This window comes from Marmota flaviventris, chromosome 3 (assembly GCF_047511675.1).
Source record: "Marmota flaviventris isolate mMarFla1 chromosome 3, mMarFla1.hap1, whole genome shotgun sequence".
Taxonomy (NCBI): Eukaryota; Metazoa; Chordata; class Mammalia; order Rodentia; family Sciuridae; genus Marmota; species Marmota flaviventris.
In genome coordinates, this window is record NC_092500.1 from 120474936 (window position 1) to 120494282 (window position 19347).

The following is a 19347-nucleotide window of genomic DNA, read 5'->3' on the forward strand; positions in this document are numbered from 1 at the left end:
ATATTTGGTGAATTTCTCCATGCAAAAAAAAAAATAAGAAGTATTAATGGATTCATAAAGAACATATTGGGATGTAATACTTCAAACCTATGAGACTAGGTAGATCTCTCAATACTTCTCAATCTTCTTTATTCACAGCACACGGAGTACATAATATTTACCAGCATACTTCAGTTCCTGGATAGGTTTTGAGAGTCTAAGAAGCCCTGAGGGATGAGAACCTTAATATACCACCACTCACTAAGGCATGTGGAGTGGAAATAGCAGCATTGGTTACCAAACTTAAGCATACCTTAGAACCACTTGGGCTGATTACAATGTAGATTTATGAGCCATACTGAGCTCTTGGGACTGGGAACAGGACCAAGAACCTGCTTTGTCAGTTTTCCTAGATGATCCTGGTGCTGGTGGTCTTGGGACCACACTTTGAGCAATGCTGCTGCTGTACAACATAATGGAGAAATGGGGAAAATCACAATTTCTATTATGCTGTTATAGATGAGGTTGGGAACTATGGAGAGAATGGTAGGTCAGTGGTCTCAAACTTCATTAGCATGCATCAGAATTACCTAGGGGCTTGTAAAAACATGGGTTTTGGGGCCCAACCTCAGTTTCAGAGTGGGGACCAAACAAGGTCCCCATGATGCAGGATGCTGCTATTATTTAGGATCATGCTTTAAGATGACTTCCACTGATGGAAGTCATTCAGGAAGCTTGGAACTTAGGAATTTGGGGTTTATAAACTAATTTCACATAGAAAATGTTGGGTTCATGTTTAGGACAGTAGGATTAGACCTGTTTAGTACACTCATAAAGCATCAGAATAAGTAGATTTGAGGAACAATCAAAATGAATTTCTTCTTTGATAAAAACATTGATCTGTGATCTCTCTTCATGTCCACCCTCCAGCTTCAAGGGACAGGAAGTTGAGGTAGCTGTCCATTTCTGTGGTGTAAATACTTCCACCATGGTCATTGTCAAGCTGCCAAGGTGAAGTCACTGAACACAGAGCTGGGAAGAGATACACACTGAATTCTCCACAGCCATAAGAGTTAGCTCTGGCATACCTCTGGCTATACACACCACCTCTATCTCGGCTGTGGTGACAGGCACAGGGACCCTTCTCTGAATGCTTATACCAAACTGGCTGCCTTTCCTGGCCCGTGGCCTGTACAGCTTATGGAGCACTGAGATTCTGCTTTAGATTCTGGGCATAGCCCAGGTTCCAGGTGGCAAGCCTTTAGGAAGATCTCTTTCCTCATACATCCTGGAAGGCATCAGTTCTCCAGCTTTGTCAGTAAAAGCTGACATGCTTCACACTCCAAGGTCAGGATGCCTCAAGGTACAACAGAAGATTTGATGGCCACATAAACCCAACTGAGGTAAATCTATCCCACAGCTTAGAAATTATATTTTGAGGTGACCTACCTTGTTAGGCCAGTGAATAGAAAACATTGGATAAATTTTTCTTTTCCAGAAAATAAAACAACAGAGAGAGGAAGGCAAGATTCCTCTTAAGAGAGAGAGCCTGCAAAGTCCCTTCACAGTTCAGATCAGGGTCACGGGCAAGTATTCTGAATAGAGATGAAGCCAAGGGTAATGATGGATCCTGATCCACAAGTTCGGTCCCATTGTCTCCTCCAGATATGTTCACACACCTTTCTACCTGCCTCTTTGCTTTAACTCAGTTCTGCTTTCTTTTTCCTAACTTTCCTTCATCTTTCCAGATGCAGGACGCTATGGGCTATGAGTTACCCTGGGTGTATTTTGTCAGTCTGGTCATCTTTGGATCCTTTTTCGTTCTAAATCTGGTTCTCGGTGTGTTGAGCGGGTAAGCTGACCATTTTTATGTCCTCTTTACAATGCAGCCGAGCAAGGTCCCAGGTTCCACTATGACCATTGCCAGGATCCTCAGGAATAGGACCTTAATGGGCCCAGGAAAACCAGAATAAAAAAAGTCTCCATTCAACCACAAATTCTGATCCGTTGGCCAGGCAGGCTGTTTGGCCTCTGAGTTGCACCTAGAGGATCCTCGGGTCCCTGCGCTGCTCGGGTCAGCGTCTGGGGAGCTGGTGGCTGGCACTTGGCCATGCTCGGTTGCTATGTGTGCCTCACTAACTATCATTCCATTCTTCCAGGTCAATGATGCCGTAGGAAGGGACTGGCCCTGGATCTATTTTGTTACACTAATCATCATAGGGTCATTTTTTGTACTTAACTTGGTTCTCGGTGTTCTTAGCGGGTAAGCAGGACCAAGGAAAAAGGTCTTGATTTTTCCATTTATTTTTATTCATTCTTTCCGCTATTCTTGGCTCTTTCCTTTTCTGGCTCTGATGAACTTGGGATAAGGGGTTACCTTGGGAGCCTTGAAGTGAATGTCCTTGGCCTGGCTGGTAAAGGGTCAAATGCACAAGAAGGAGTCCACTGGTTTAAGTGATAGATGATGGAGAAGAGATGCCTAGTCCTGCCTCTCTCCTCATCAAATCCCCTTCCTGTTAAGACAGGCAGGATGCTTCTCCTTGTGTATCAGTAACCTCAGCCTCCAGAGCAGCATGAGGAGACCCTTGAGTAGAAAGGGCTTGCAGCAGGAATTTGAGGGAGGACTCATACAGGAAGTGCTTTCAGCATACATAGCAGTCTTGCAGATAAGTAGCCTTATCTCTTGGGCCAGTTACTATTTGCAGGCTAATATTGGGAATTTCAGATCACTTTTACTCAGTGGTGAACAGACCAGGGTAATAATAATTTGGTTTAAAATATAAGTAGGGCTGACAGTGTAGCTCAGTGGTAGAGCACTTGTCTAGCATGCAAGTTTTATTTGATCCATATATACACACACATATCCATATAAACACACACACAAACACACACACACACACACACACACACACACACATATATATGGTAAACAAACACAGACCAAAAATCTAATTATCTTCAGTTTTAATTCATAGACTGTTCAATTTATTACTGATGTTTCCCTTTCTGAATGGAAAGGACACTTAATTAGTTAAAGTCATAGGTTATTTGACAGTAGAGGAGATGGAATTTACTTTCCTTTAAATTTACCTAGTTGGCTACAATATAAAATCTACCTGATCTCAGCCCTTGCTCATATAAAGCTAAAAGTGACAGGTTGAGTGTTGTCGCACAGGCCTATAGCCCCAACAACTCAGGAGGCTGAGGCAGGAGGATCACAAGTTTGAGGCCAGTCTGGACAACTTAGTAAGACCCTGTCTCAAAATAAAAAATAAAAAGGGCTGGGGATGTATCTTAATGGTCAAGCATCCCTGGGTTTAATCTTCAGTAACCCCCTCTGGAAAAAAAAAAGTAAAAGTGACAGAGGCAGCACATGGTTTGGGGGGCGTCACGTGGCCCTGAGGACAGCCATGTTTTCACCGGGAGGCTTGGGATGTTTCTTCAGCTCACTTTCTTCTTCACCAGTCCACACCAGCCATGCCAAGGCCTGCCACCTAAATGCTCCTGGTGACCACTCATGGGCAACCTACTCTGCTGCCTTTGCTCCTTGGGGGGTGGGATTAATCTATTCCTGCTCTGCTTGAACAAGCCAGCTGCTTTGATAGTCTTCCCTGGAGGTACAGGGACATGAACACGGGGGCTGGTGAGAGTTCAGGCTTGAGGGGAGAGGTTCTGTCCATTCTCAGTATAGAAGCAGGGCAGAGCTGTTCCCAACTAGAGCAGTTGAATATGATGCAGGGACACGGGGTTCATTCTTGGGAACTGGGTGAAGGAAAGGATCTCATCCCACCCATTTCCATGGCAGATGGCCTGTAAGGGCCCTTGATGGCATTATACCTTTTGCTAAGGGCAGGCTACATGGGAGACAAGTGTTTTCCAACAGGGTGAGAAACAATGAGCAGGGCAGGGGTGCAGCTCAGTGGTAGAGCACTTGCCTAGCATGTGTGAGGCCCTGGGTTCCATCCCCATCACCACACACACCGAGCACACACACGCACACACAAACAAAAAAATAAAAGTGATGAGTAGAATAATGGAATCCCCTGATTAGTTAGTTGCCTGGAGGGTAAAAAGGTTTTTATTTTTATTTTTAATTTTTTTTTTGTTCCAACACAAGAAAATGCCCTGGATTTATACGTGAATGTCTAGGGAAAACCCTCATTATACCCATTCAGGACAGAAATTTGGGTACCCAGCTCTGCACCTAATGTTGGGCAACTTCACTTTTTTAAACCTCAGTTTTCCCATATGAAAAAAAATGAAGATGATAACAACCAGTTCATAATCAGTCATGATGTTAGCATGAAATCCTTCATGTAAGATGCAGCAGAGTGACCGCTGTATAGTAAGTACTAAGTAACGGTGGTGTCACGGTGATGAATATTATCTACCTGGTACCTGTCATAACTGGAATTATTGAACAGAATCATCACAGTTCCAAAAACTTTTAACCTTTACTTTTAAAGGTGAGAATGTGAGCCCAGAGATGTTAAGTGGCTTGGACAATGTCCCTTCACTGGTAAATGGCAGGATGGGACCAGCACTCAGGCAGGGCCTGACTGCCATCTTCACTGGTGAATCGCTAGATGTCCATTGAGGGACTCTGGACCATAATGCAGGCCAAAGCTCTAACCCTTTAAGAGAATGTAGTTCCCCTTTCTTCTCTTGGAGATTAGGAACCGAACCCAGCAGGTAAAATTCCTCCAGGCATCTGAAGTGGAGAATGAGCCCCTCCTGCAGGAGACTATCTGTCCCCTCCCACAGGAATGATTTTCCACATGTTGTCAAATCAGGGAAATCAAATGACGGCAGCTGTTGATGACAGAGAAAAGGTCATTCTGAAGCCATGTCTGTTCTCCCTCAGTCTAAGTGAGAAAAGGTGTGTAAAAACATCTCACCTGAAACCTGGTGCTTAGTGATACTCACAGAGAACAAGAACATGAAAGCTCTTTGACTTCGGAAACTGTGAGTCTTTGAGTTCATACATTGGTCTTTTCCCAGCACCTGCCACCTGGCCACTCCCAGAGCTGCAGTCTGCTCCTGGCAGCTCTAGAATCACAGATTGGCTCTTTGCCCAGGCAGAGAGATGTCTGAGGGAGAACACCTCCCCTTTCTGGTTCAGGGAGGCCTCTCCTAAGGCCACTCTGGTGACAGCCCACGCAGTGACAAAAACTAGAAGCAGGCTTCTGTTGGCTGACCACAAAGTAGTGATGTCTGGAGTCAAGCATTTTGATTACCCAGGATGATATAATAGTCACCACAATATTGTGGCAAAACACCAACTTATTCATCACTTATAAAATTCTGATTATAAACCAAACCTTTCATAAGCACTCAAAAAAGTCTCAGAGCCATGCGACATTCACTAGGACAGCATGGGCAGTTGCCACCATTCTGCATCAGGCTCTACATTTGGTACTTCTGGTGCATTAGCTCACTTATTGCTCCCAACAACTCTATGAGTTAGGTGCTATTCATATTTCCATTCTACAAAGAAGAAGAGTGAGGTTTCAAAGAGGAAACTCAATAGGTAAAAAATAGAGGATCCAGGACTGAGCCCAAGCAATGTGCATCCATAGCCTCTATCTCTAACCTGTGGTATATCTTCCCCAAGTCCATTTGACCCATGAGTCCAATGTTTGTAAACTACATTCAGGTCACGGGAAGGTGAAGAGCAGAAGCCATGGTTAGAAGGGCAAACAGAAAGGCAGGCAGCAGAATCAATCTACAGTCTGGGTCCTGGACACAACCAGGGGAGCAGAATCAGTCCCAGAAAGAAGCTACAGAGACCACCTAGAAGGCAGGAGTGCTAAGCATGGGGGCTGCATCCCTGCAAATGGGACTTGACAGAGCAGGGATCCCAACTCAATAGTACTGCAGTCTTCTAGACTGGGGACAGAGGGTATGGAACTCTACATCTACCAATTAAGGAAGATACTATTTTACAGCCCAGCACAGTAATCATCCTGAAAAATTATGTCCTTCATCCAGCCAAGAAAGATTAAATTGTGCTCGGTATATTCTGCTCATGAAGAGAGAGAATGGCATTCTTAAAGTTTCCATTAGAAAGGAAGAAATTTAAATATTTTGAACATTGAGGGTTAGATATTCTTTATCTGGAACATTCTCTCCAGAACACTTTATTTATGATGAGGCTAGATAGAGTCAAGTCTGAAGAATATACATCTCTTGGGATATTTTTCAAAATGCTTCTTTCATGTTATTATCTACTGACCTTCACATAAACCCAGTGCAAGTCATAAAACTGGCAGTGGTATAGATGATAAATCGGATTATAATTACTTTCCCTTCCAAAAATCTCAATCTCTAGCATGTTAGAATTAAGATGACAACAGTGACAATGAGATTCTTGAAACTGCACTTGAAGCTATAACCAGATGCAAGTCTGCACTCTGGAATCAGTTACCTTTCGCTTTAAGTGATGGCGAACAGGCCTTCAGATACGTACTTTTAGTTTGCAAAAGGCCCAGGATCTCTTACATGCGTAATCATCCCATCTTTTTACTCACTTGAAATGGACACATCTCTTGCTCCGAAAAGCAGAGGACCTGAGGGGTAGGCATTTTACAAACTGGAAGTATAACTGGACCATGGCACCAGTCAAGACAAAATATCCAGGCCAAGAAGAAAACAATTAAAGGCCAGACACACATTCCCTGTGGTGGGGACAGAAGAGCTGGCCACACATACATTAAATTCTCATTATTCGCAGTAGTTGTGTTCTATGATGTAGCCATGAACACTGAATTAGTGAATACTGAACCATCAATCTTAGGGGAAATACAGGGTCAGAGTCCTGTGAGCCTCTGGTCACAGCATTTTGTCCACCACTCAGTATATACCCACCCTTGTCCATGTGTGTTTCTGTGTAAAGATACCTTATTTAGTATCAATCATTGATTCATTAACATTGAACTCCCAGCCAACAACACTTCAACTCATGCCTGAACGAAGCTTACCTAACACACATATTTCTCCATAAGGCACATCACAGCCTTCTTGCACTTAGGAACACTAGACAGCTCTTCATAACTATGCTTGGGCCATTTTAAACAGCAAAACCACCAACAAAAAGCATAAAAATGCCACAAAACAAGACAAAAATCCATGGCACTAAATAGACTATAAAAAGGACATTCATTTACATTACGAGAAATGGATCAAGAAAAAAAGCAGAGCGTACCTTGTTTGGCCTCAGCTGAGAACACATGAAGTGAACATATGAAGTTGTCATTCTGGGCATGTTCATAAATGACCATGAACGTGCCCTGAGTATTGATTTGGGGGTTTACAAATAAATTTACTGAATAGGAGAATTCGTAAATATGAGACCCACAAATAATGATGATCAAATGTATTGATTATCAACGGGCCTAGAGCCCCAGTGGTCGGTATTGATTGGATTTTCCACAGTTATTTTCTGCCACATGCTTTACCTGACTGAGCACCAGCACCCTGGCCCTCCACTCCACCCCTCATTTTTCATATTGGCCATTTCTGGCAAGAAATGCACTCCTGCCTTATGACAAATCCCACAGCGGTGACTGATTGTCTCTTCGGCTCCAGTCCCTGGACCCAGTGCAGCCCGTCAGGCTGGGGCTTCATGTCTTCATTAGCTCAGTCCCCAGAGCAGGCGCATGGCTGGCATCCAGGCAAAGAGATAAAGAGAGCCAGGCACTGCCATCCAGCACGTTCCTTACCACAGGGGCCTGGCGAGGGAAACCTGGCTCACCTTCCACCCTGCCAAAGCCTGGCTATGCCCACACTCTGTGGGATCCAACAGGAGCCTCATTCTGTTCCATTTCTTCAGGCCCCATCCAGCTACCTCCAGCCCCCAAATGCATCCTTCTTCTATAAGAGAAAATGTCTTCAGATCAGTAAGAACCACACAGATCTTGCTTTTCTCTTCTCCCTGCAGATGTTTATTTTAGTTCCCCAGAAGTTTGAGGTCTAAATGATGAGCTTTCACTCCATGGGGCAAATGCTCTAAAACTGGGTCATTTATCCTTACTCCAGTTGGATCCAGGTCCTATTCTCCTAACTCCAAAAGAAGGATAATAGATGTTTGGCAACCAAACCTTGAACCCTCTGCAAAATCATCCAAAATAGCTCAAGTGAGCCCTTAACAGTTCAGTCCCTTAAGACCTCAAACCCACTCCAGGGGAAAGAAGCAGAGAATGGAAATAGGGAGAGGCCACCTTGAAGTACAGATTTTTGTAGTTCATCTACACAGGAAGGAAAATACATTCTGAAGTTTCTCTCTCCAGAGAGCAAGACCAAGGCCACAAGAGGCTCAGAGAGGTGTGGAGGAAGGAGCTGTTGCCCACCCCCAATGGCAAAAGCAGGACAGAAGCAAAGCAAGGCAAAGCCCCCATCTTTATTGTGAGCTGTAGATCTGGTCCCTTGTCCCTGGCATGAATTCCCTGGGAAGGAAATGAAGGTACCCTTTAGTTGGCAGGAAGCCCAAGAAATAGCAAGTGCAATTCAATTAGAATTGGATTCAATCAAATTTAAGAAGAAAATTCAATCCAAACCAGAGCGTCATTGAGGCAGCAGTTGACCAAAGCTCATTAGTTTGAGAGACCCCACAATCTCCCAATTAAAAACTTCCCCAGACCCCTTCCAGCCCCTACTCCATTTTACCATAAAAATGGGGAGAACTAAAATCTGTGCTCTCCAAGGCAAATTCAAACACTGGAAAGTTAGTGGTGATAGAATAGCTCCTACATGACAAATTAGGAGCTAAGTCTTTTGTCCCTCTAAGGTTTGTTGGTGCCGTCCTTCCTTCCAAGGTGCCTTTCCTGTAGAGTGTTTAACGTGTGCAAGAAACTCCATTGCACTGGTTTCAGCAGCCTCTTGCCTTGAATCAGATCTTTGCTGATGAAAGAAGGAAAAAAGTGTCCTGCCTCCCAGAGATCAACCAAGACAGGGCATGCACGCACACGCGCGCACGCACACGCACACGCACACGCACGCACACTCCACCAAGGGCCCTATTTCCCCCAAACAACTTATTAATATAAAATGAAATCCTCCATTTACCAATTTTGAAAGGAAAGGCACCAACTTGCTTTGAGATTTGAGAACTAGCCCAGTTATGCTGCCAGACCCATCTTTGCTCAGAAAGTAAGGAGAAAACAAGGACCAAATCATGTGGAAAAAAAAAAAAAAATCCAATGTCTGAGAACTTTTCCAAATAGACCTTTTTTTCAGCAACTCCCAATCTAATTCTAATTGCTGCACATTATTAAATTGAATGTATCATTTAACTTTGATTATCAACTGGATTTTGTGTATTTTTTTTATTCCCATTTTTTTGTTTTGTTTTTGTTTAACCAAAAGGGAAGCCCCCAGGACATTTTCTTGTGTTTGGAATCCATATTGGCTCCATAGGGGAACGAACCTTCCCTAAATTAGAAATCCTTCCAGGCATGCCGACAGTGGCAGGGTGAACTCTAGCAGTGAGAGCAGAGATGGAGGCAATTATATCTGTGATCCATGTCAGTAGAGTACTGGTAAATAGTTAACAATTGGCTCTCTGGGGAGAAAGCCCTGGTCTTTAGCATCTGCCAAATTCCATGGTGTAAATATTCCCAACATGGGTGATTCTCAAGCTACCAAAAAATCATCACTGAAGCCAGAGATGGGAAGAAACATACACAACTGGCTCTCAGGACCCAGTGTAGGTGAGTGGGCTCTGGCACCTCACTGGTTCAAGTACCTTGAATCCCCTAAAGACCATTCTCAGATATATGTTTTTTTAATTTGCCACATAATACTGGGTTGATGAATACTGAAAATGCATATTCCATAACTATTGGAGAGTTTTTAGTTACTGTTTGGGAGGGGTTTTCAGGTCTTTGGAGACCAATTGTTATAAAAAGGCAAAGTCTGTGATCACGTTGTAGGGAAATGGACTTCACCCATTCCTTTAGACTCAGGCATGTCAGTGTCTCTTCTATCTATGAAGACAACCTGGGCTGACTAGAGAAGGCTGTCTGTGGAAAGCAGGGGCACGCAGGCAGGGTTCTTAGAGCGACGCCACCTCTCCTTCCATGCCTGACCCTTCTCTGTGCTCTCCGCCCTGCCCACCCTCCTTCTTTCACCAGAGAGTTTTCCAAAGAGAGGGAGAAGGCCAAGGCTCGGGGAGACTTCCAGAAGCTAAGAGAGAAACAGCAGCTGGAAGAAGATCTCAAAGGCTACCTGGACTGGATCACTCAGGCAGAAGACATCGACCCTGAGAACGAGGACGAAGGCATGGATGAGGAGAAGCCCCGAAACAGTGAGCAACCATCTTCTGTCTTTGGGCTAGGTTCTAGGAGAGAGAGGAGACAGCAGCAGGTCAACCAAAATATGTTTACCACAAACCTTTCTTTACAGCCCCTACTTGGTCTTCCTGGAGCAACATTTATCTCATTGATTGCAATCATTTGCTGCTCATAGGAATTAGTCACAGATGGGAAATAATTGCCATCGGTCTATAAAACCTCATATTCCTTTTAGAATCTTTGATCTGATAAAACAGAGTTTGCTAAGGCAATTCTCAATTCTCTTTAAAAAGTCTTTTTTTTTTTTTTTAACCTCCTCCTGACTCCATCTCTTTAGGCAGGGGAGCAGGCTTCCTGCTCTTGGTTTGTTCAAAAAGAACAGTTTCCCCCAAGCAGCTCCCTGGTAAGCTTTATACCTGCATAGTATTCTCTCCAAACTTGCCATAGACTTCCAAGCACCATTGAGGTTTCTCATAGGAAAAGGAGTCAAAAGTTTCTTTTAAGTAGGTTAGATTCAAGGAGCTGGGGAAGTGCTAAATGGGAAGATTGGAGGAATCCCAGAGGAATGTGATAGAATACAATTAGATTACAGAAATGGAGCCAAATCCCTTCCTTCGGGGTTTCACATGGCAGGTTGTTGGATAGGCTATAGCTAGGATAGAAATGAAAGTGATAGATGTATTAACTTGCAAGTAGATTCAAGATGATGAATCATGGAAATTCAGCCCCTTATCAAAGTAGCCCAGTGGCTCTCAAAGTGTGGTCCCTGGACCAAGCAGCAGCAACAGCACTTAGGAACTTGTTAGAAATGCAAACTCTTGGGCCCCTTCCCAAACTCACTAACTGGGAAATTGCAGGGTGGAAGCCCAGTAGCTATCTGCTGGTTAACACCTCCTCCAGGTGATTGTGAAGGGCAGTAAGTCTGAGAACCATTGGGTTAGCTCTAAGGGTTCTGTGTATCTCCTTTGACCTTGAACTCAGTGACTCTAACTAACATTCTTTCCTACTCTTTGTGTGTGCAGTTTCTTTTGTTTTACATGTTTAAACAGGTACATTTCTGTACTCTACAGCAACCCAAACAGTTCCTAAACACAGGGCATTTAGAATAGTCAAGGAATCAAGCAGATTAAAAAGATAACCAGGATATTTGATGGACCCATGCAAGTAAGGGTAGGAAGCCAGAAATTTTTCTTTAGCCGGGAGAGAGATGAGGAGAGCCAGCAGAAGGAAAAGGAAGAGAAAGAGGATTGCCAGGGATGTTAACAGAACAGAATCTCTGCTCCCTCATTTCAAAGATTGATTTAATAAATCTATCAACTACTCCCTTTCTGATAACTCTGCTCAAGGTACAAATACAAAATTAAAACACATAAATAACAAGGGACTGGTAACAACATAATTTAATAACTTAAGGAAGCCTTCATGCTCGACTAAGTAGTTTTGCAAGTTGGAAGATGGGGCCTTTGATGGATTATAACAATGAGCAATGATGCCACTGAGGGTCTTTCTGGAAAAATGCCTGACGGCTTCTATTACATTGTTGATGGAACTGCAGGGTAGTTGATTAGTTTGTGGCACTGAGTGGTATGGTAAATAAATAAATCGGCCTGTGGGCCACAGAGAGGCTTACCTCTCCAATACAGGAATTGCTGTTTCAGCTCCTCACTTTACTCACATTCAAAGTGGAACCCCTAGCTTGTGATTACTTTTCTTAACAGTTGTTATTAAAAACACACAATACCCATGACTTGCTTAGCAGCCAGTTGCCATCCACAGAGACATGGTTATTCTGTTCTCTGCCTAAAGCCAGAGCTTCCACAGGGATGTGTGCTGCTTCTCCATTTTGCCCACTAGAAGAACGAATTCCAAGGAGAGCTTCTAGCATGCAGTATTCCTTGCTGCAGCAACAGATCATGCCGACAAGGTCCATCTACCCAAATTTCTGGCCTGGCTCTGAGAACAGCATAATGAACAATTTACCCCAATAGACAGAGTCTCTGCCAAGATTTTCGTAAATATGGATAGATCAGACTTTGGAGGCTGTTGTTCCTCTCCCATGCTTCCTTATGGCTGGAGGACCTTTCGGGTCTGCTTCTTGTCCTCAGCCAGCCTTGTCTTTGGAGGACTGGAATGGGAGCCTGGCTCCTTCATGAGTGGAAATGCTGGTGGGACAGTTCCAGGGGGAGGGACAAGGGAATGAAGTTCCAAACAAACTAGGTTATGGAAAGTAGACATGAAGAAATGGAACATGAGACTTAGGAATAAGTCCAGGAAAAGAGTCCAAACGATGGTGTCTATTGGGGAAGTCCAATTAAAAGTAGAGTCAATCCGATTTCATTATTAAGGAATCAGAAGCCTAAGAGACTTACAGAAAAGGCAAGAATATGGCTTGGAAATGATATTCTTAGCCTCAGAACTTCATATTCTGCCCTTTGAAATAAATACAAGAGGAGAAATTCTGCTACAAACTAGATGTATGTTTTAATTAGTGTAGTATCTTAGCCTTTGAAATCACTGAAAGATTACAGGATGGTATATTTGTCAGTTCTTTTCAGCTCAAAAATGAAGTAGTCTTTTAAGACAAAAAGGTATCATCACCTCATTGTGGCTCTGGTGACTACTTTTGGCCCCAGGAGTGTCCCTGTCCGCATGTACCAGATGTCTCTGATATAAGGCCCTGGGAAGCAGAGCTGGCTATGGTGGAGGGACAGCCCAATGACACATCACTGCATGGTGGCTGAGCACACCTACGCATAGCCCAAGTATTCAGCTTTCCTAGGAAAAGCTAAAGGAACTAATAAGGAAGTAGAAGAAACAGGAGTTGGAAGACAATAGAGAAAAAGCATTAAAAGTTGGGAGGCATTTCTCTAAATGAGTAAAAGAAGGGGCCAATAACTATGTATAATTTCTAGTTCATCCATCCACCTACCCTTGAAAGGTCTGCTCTTTGCCAGACACTTCTCTAGGCACTTGTGATATAGCAATAAAACACAGTGGTCAAAAATCCCTGCCCTACCCTGGGGAGACAGACAATACATTAAATAGTATATCAGAGAGCAAAGAGTACCATGGAGAACGATGGAAGTGTGGATGGGCCTAGCGGTGCCAAGAGGTTATATAATGTTAGATGGGGGCAACCAGGGAAGAGCTCACTGAGAAGGTGGCATTTGAATAAAATTTGAAGGCAGTAAGGAAAGGAACCACACAGATATTTGCAAAAATAATGTTCCAGGCAGAAGGAAGGCCAATGAAAAGACCTTGAGGCAGAAGCATGGATGGGGCATCCGTGAACAGAAAGAGGCTAATGAGACTGAAAAGGAGGGAAAGAGGCAGAGTGACGGGCAACAAGGTCCAGGGGAACCCAGGAGGATTTGGTGTAACTTGTGAGAACATGGATGTTAGCTAGAAGAAAGCCAAGTAGCCTTTGGAGGTTTTGAGCAGAAAAGTCACATGATCTGAGGTGCATTTGACAGGGACCCCTGGCTGCCACATGCTGAAGTGTTGAGTAGAATGGAGGTGGCAAGGGCGGGTCTGCTCAGGAGGCTGCCACCTTGAAAGATGATGGTGCCTTGTCTCAGCCAACGTGGAGGTAATAAGATCAGAATTCGGGTGGCATCATTCACTGAGATATTGGGTTTGGGATGTGAGAAAGAGAGAAATCAGGCATTTTCCAAGGTGATGTAAGAATGGAATTATTGCTTGGCATAGGGAAAATATGAGTAGAGTAGGTGTCAGTATAGGAATAGGGGGAAAGGCATCTCGGACCTTTAAGTTTAAATGCCTATGAGACTTCCAAGTGGAGATGTTGAGTGGGTGATTGGGAATAAACCTATGTCCTTGGTTAACATCTGGGACTGGATTATACTTTGGGGGCATTGACAACACACACAAGATGTTTAAACCCATATGTCTGCATGAAATCACCAGGGAGCAAATGAGATGAGGTCTAAGAACCGACAGCAGGGCCCCACCAATGTTTGGGATTTGGGGTCATGGACAAGAATCAACAAGAAAGAGTCCAGAGAGGCAGGAAGGAAAACAGAGGAAGGAGTGTCAGTACTGCCAAGATATCAAGTAGGATGAGGACTAGAAACTGTTGAACTTAGCCATGTGGGGATCCATAGGCCCTTGACGAGAGCTGGTTGGTGGGCTGTTGGGGCGAAAGCTTCATAGCAAGTCAGTGTCTCACATCACAAGTCTCTTGATTTGCATCTTCCTAGGATGGCATTAAGCATTGCTCTGCAGCCTTCCTGTTTGGTTGGCATGACCTTGCTGCCCGCCATCTGAGGAGTCAGGCCCTCCGGAGAAAGAAAGGAAGCAAGCGAAACTCATATGATCCATCCAGCATGCCAGTGGCCCTGGGAAGGCAGTGGGTTGGAGCCCAGCCCTTCAATGTGTCCCTATCTACAACTGTATCCGCATTGGGCCTTTCTACTGCAACTGGTCATAGAAACCACCCCCCCCCCCAAATAAAAAGTAAAAACATGATACTCAAGAGACATTTCAGGATCAAAAAGACAGAAGAACAGCTAGAGAAGGGCATGTCACTGTTGCCCTCCATGCAGCTTCCAATGTGGGGCAGCCCCTGGGTTTTGGTCTCCAAGCCCCGTTTTTTGTCTGGGTAAACACTAGAACAGTGTGGAGTCTCAACTCTGTAGGGGCTGCCACTCTCCTCCCTCCCAGCTGCTAGGAGCATCCCTTTTGAAGGCATCAATTGCAAAACTATCACTGTGGCACAGGGTTCAATATCATCAATAGGGAGCACTACTCCAAGGGACAGGGTCCATTTTCTGGTTCCAATATTGAATCTGATAAAAGGCCAGGCATTAGAGGGAGAAACTGGAAAGAAAGAGAATTTCTTCTTTCTTTTTCCTCCTCAAGATCAAAAAATGCATGTATTAAATCTATCCATATGGGAATCTCTCTCTCTCTCATGTCATTTAGACAATTTAAATGCAGGCCCCAGCCTTCCAAAGCTTGCAATATAAGACAGACATTTATGTGAATGAGCATATAAAAGACAGACAGACGGTAGAACCAAAACATTGAATTTCCACATAAATAAGCAATATTAAATATTGATACTGGTGGTGTTCAGTCACGTGACTTGGGAGCCACTTTGGCAATCATCATTAACCAACAGAGCCACATGACTGCTGCATGCCCTGCAGAGTCTAGGATAATGTATTATAGAAAAACAGAATTTTGAGGGCTTATGAGAGCTGCAGGTTGCCCACAAAAAGGCCCCATGTGGCTTGCAAGTAGGAATCTGAATATCACTGATTTACATTATATGTGTGTCAAGGGCATGTGCATAGTTATTTGATCTTTTTTTAAATTAATGAGTACAGTCAGTATTCCTCTGGACCTAGCTCCTGGCCAGGGATAGCCACATGTTCAGGTATCTAAGACATAACCTTAGGAATCATCCAGCTCAGATTGTGTGAGAAGAAACACTAACATTCATTTTTCCCCTTGATTCTCTTCTTCCTAGCAGTATTAAGTGATAGTGCTTTACAGGGCCAAACTGACCCCATGCCACTCAGTGAGGGCAGATACCCTTGTGCAGATCCCAGATATAGCTCCTGTAACTTCCCATAACTCTCAGCTGGTCCTAATCAGAGCCCTATGCCTCTGGAAAGTTGCCTTCGGGATCAGGTGAGAAAACTGGAGCAAAGATGGAAAACAATCACCCATTCCTCCCATGCTCTCCTCCCTACCTCACTGTGAATCAGAGAAAACATTCGGCATTTGTTTTTTGGGGATTGACTAACTTGGGAAGAGAGGGGACAGGGGGTTAGCAAGGATGGTGGAATGTGATGGACATCATTATCCAAAGTACATGTATGAAGACACAAATTGGTATAAACATACTTTATATACAACCAGAGATATGAACAATTGTGTTCTATATGTGGAATAAGAATTGTAATGCATTACACTGTCATTTATTTTTAAAAAATCAACTGAAAATTAAAAAAAAAGAAAAGAACCACCTGAGCTAATTATTATAAAAGTCAGCACTCTAGCCCAGGTCTTCTCATTCCCCATCCAGGACTGCCCACCGCACCTTGCTGCACCTCAAACAAGCCTTCTCAGACACCCACAGGCACTCTCCCTTTGTGCTATACCCTGAAAATGGCAGTGATTAATGAGTGGGGTTAGCTATCACTGGGGTTCTGCAGTGAAACTATTTCATGGATTCTTCTGGTAGTAATTAATACCCATGGGCAGGCTCCTGTGGACTTAGTATTTTGTTCCATACCTCACTGAGGGGTCATGCATGACAAGGATCTTGGAGGTTTTTATTTTATTTTTTTTCATGAGTAGCACATCTGCCTTTGGAGCACTGTCTGGCTGATGTGCTCTCTGGCGCCAGAGAGTGGCAGAAGAGCTACCTGAAAGGCCATGTTGAGTGTGCAGTAAGAAGAAGGCACACCAACCCAGTCTCAGTGGACTGCTGTACGTTTTCTAAAGCAAAATCCACCAGCCTTGGGCAAGGCTTCCTAATTTGAAGCTGTCAGGAAACCATGATGATCTTCTCGTTGAATGACAGCTGTATGCTTCTGGAGAAGTGGGAGATGAAAGCCACACAGCAGTTTGACAGGAAATTTTTATGGCCTGCCTGCCACCAGCATTAGGTTAGAATAACTCTACCTGACTGTTCCACCAAGTCCTCAGTTAACAAAGGCTCTGTACCCTTCAAGAAGATACCTGCTGGGTTGGGGTTGTGGCTCAGGGGTAGAGCACTTGCCTAGCACGTGCAAGGTGCTGGGTTCGATTCTCAGCACCACATAAAAATAAAGGTATTGTGTCCAATTACAACTAAAAAAATATTTTTAAAAAAATAAAAAGGAAGACACCTGCTCTCAAGACAGAGGGAAGCTCTGCATCTGTACAGAGCCCAGGGCCACATGATGAGGACCCAGTGAGAAAAGAGAGGCAGTCTGGACACTGATATCAATGCTCACAGGACTGTGTCTTTAGGGACATGTCCCAAGTCAAAAAATAATCCGCCCAACAAACTCCAGAATATAAATGGTTATATTTATGGTGAAGAACATGGTCAACACCAGCTGCAAAAGGTACCAGAATAAGGATTCTCACACCCTTTTTGGATATCTCACTGTTGTTGTCTAGTGTCTGCGGTGAGCATGGAGCCAGCATGGAGGGGGCCATGGAGCAGCAGGGTCTAACCTGGTGCTATGCAGATAACATTGTGGTTTCTGAGGGACACAAGCTTACAAGGGAGCCACCAGGACCTCTGCTGTGGTTTAAGGGGGAGAGTGGGCAGCTGTGTTCCTGGGGTTACTGGCCAGCCAACCACCGATCAGGCGACAGAACAAGCAGGCTGTGGGTTCTTGAAGAGCCAAGTGTATGATGCAAGTCCTTGACAGGAAGCAGAGCTTGGAAGGCCTGTCTTCTCCTATGTCTGGAGGGGCCTTCTGGCTAGGATCTCCGTGCAAACCAGCATCTCCCCAGCTCACTTCTCTCTCCAATGGCTTCCCAGTTACCCAGGCTGCAGCTCCTTCTCTCCCTCCCCTGTTTCTTCCTTCCTCCCGCTTCTGTGATGCCCCCATAGTTAAACAACTCCTATAGTCCATCCGTCACCAAGTCTTACCAGTCCACTTGTCCACTTGAATCATCCCTCTCATCCATTCCCTCCCCTCCTCTCTACTTCTCTTCCCCTGAGCTGATAGTTACCTCACTAGAGCCCTGCCCTCCAGCCACCTCCCACACAACCTGTGTGGTGTAGTCCAATTAATATTTCCAGAGCTAACCACGTTGTTCTTGCTTAGAAGCTATGAATGTCTCTCCGTGGCTATAGAATAAAGTTGGAACATGTTCCTTCAGTATCCCAAGCATCTCTGGTCTGTCCCAGCCAATAACTTGGACCGTGTCACTCACTTCTTCCCTGCAATCAAACCGGTCTGCTTCCTGCTTTGCAAACCTGCCAGCTACTTTCTTGTTTCTGGGCCTTTGTTCATTTTTCCTCCCTCTGTTTGGAACACCCTTTTTCTCCTTGCTTCACCTCACTTGCTTCTTCCACACTCCCAGCCCCTCCCTCTTAGGACAGGCACTACCAGAGCCTGGGAAACCTTCTGCCCACCTAGCCAGTGCGATGGGGATGTCCCAGCCTTCTTGTCATATAGAAAGCTCTTAGGGGCAGAGAACATGCTCACTCACTTCTTATTCACTGTTCTAGTCTGTCTCCAGGATGCTGATTTTTATTTAACAGACTTTCCTCCCCAAATCATACTGGATTGAAATGAATCCTCTTTGGAGCCAGAAAATTGGGGTTTTTATAGCCTTGCATCTGGTTGGCCTTTGTCTCAGCCATACCATCATGCCTCTCAGAGAGGGTATTGTAGTTGACAGTGTGGGTGGAAATGACTTCAGGTTGAGAAAGTGGGCCTAGAGGAATGGTGGGAAGGTATTAGAATAATGGATCCATTAGAAGAGAAAACTGGGTGGTCAATGAAGTAAGGGGAAGAATCTTTCTCATCCCTGCATCTTCTCCGCAAGGAGCCATCATGGTTTTATAACTTGTGTGGAGTCAGTGTTAGGTTCTGAGGTTCGATGGCAGACACAGAGCAGGCTTCTGTGGGCTCTCAGGCTAGAGGGCAGAAGCAGGATGGGCAGGGGCAAGAGAGGAGATGCATCTCTTACTTTCAATGGAAGGAGGGAAAGTCATAGGTTATTTCATTTAAACTTTCTCAAGATCATGTCATGTGGGTTCTTTTAGCCCTATTTTGTAAATGAGAAAACTAAGAAAGCTAACTTGTTTATGTTACATATAAACAGTTGCATTTAGGTAGGCCTAGGCCTTAAGCTCAGTACTTCTAACTCCATATCCCCTCCTGGGACCCCCAAACTCTAAGATTCCTAAGTGACCAAAGGCTCAGAGGTGATTCCTTTGTAGCATTCCACAATCCTGAATTTTCAGAGATAGACTCTATCACATTCCTGGTGGTATACTTGCCATGGTAGGATCTTGGGTGGTCAGGGGCCAGGAACACCCATTCCTGGAGTAATTGGATTCATCAATACACTCCTCTACTGAAACCCAAAAGGAGAG

The 19347-nt window shown here is 44.4% G+C and overlaps 1 protein-coding gene across 19 annotated transcripts in view; it reads left to right on the forward strand.

Annotated features, from left to right (window-relative positions):
* The window catches only part of Cacna1c (calcium voltage-gated channel subunit alpha1 C), a 617874-nt gene that overhangs the window by 441117 nt on the left and 157410 nt on the right, over positions 1–19347 (forward strand). For 17 of the 19 annotated variants that reach the window (XM_027951019.2, XM_027951030.2, XM_027951021.2 and 14 more), the window contains exons 8-9: positions 2139–2242; positions 10110–10282. In XM_027951019.2, coding sequence (XP_027806820.1) covers positions 2139–2242; positions 10110–10282 — 277 coding nt within the window. Of the gene's footprint in view, positions 1–1727; positions 1832–2138; positions 2243–10109; positions 10283–19347 lie in introns of all 19 variants that reach the window. The other 2 variants (XM_027951043.2, XM_027951042.2) reach the window with 1 other exon arrangement.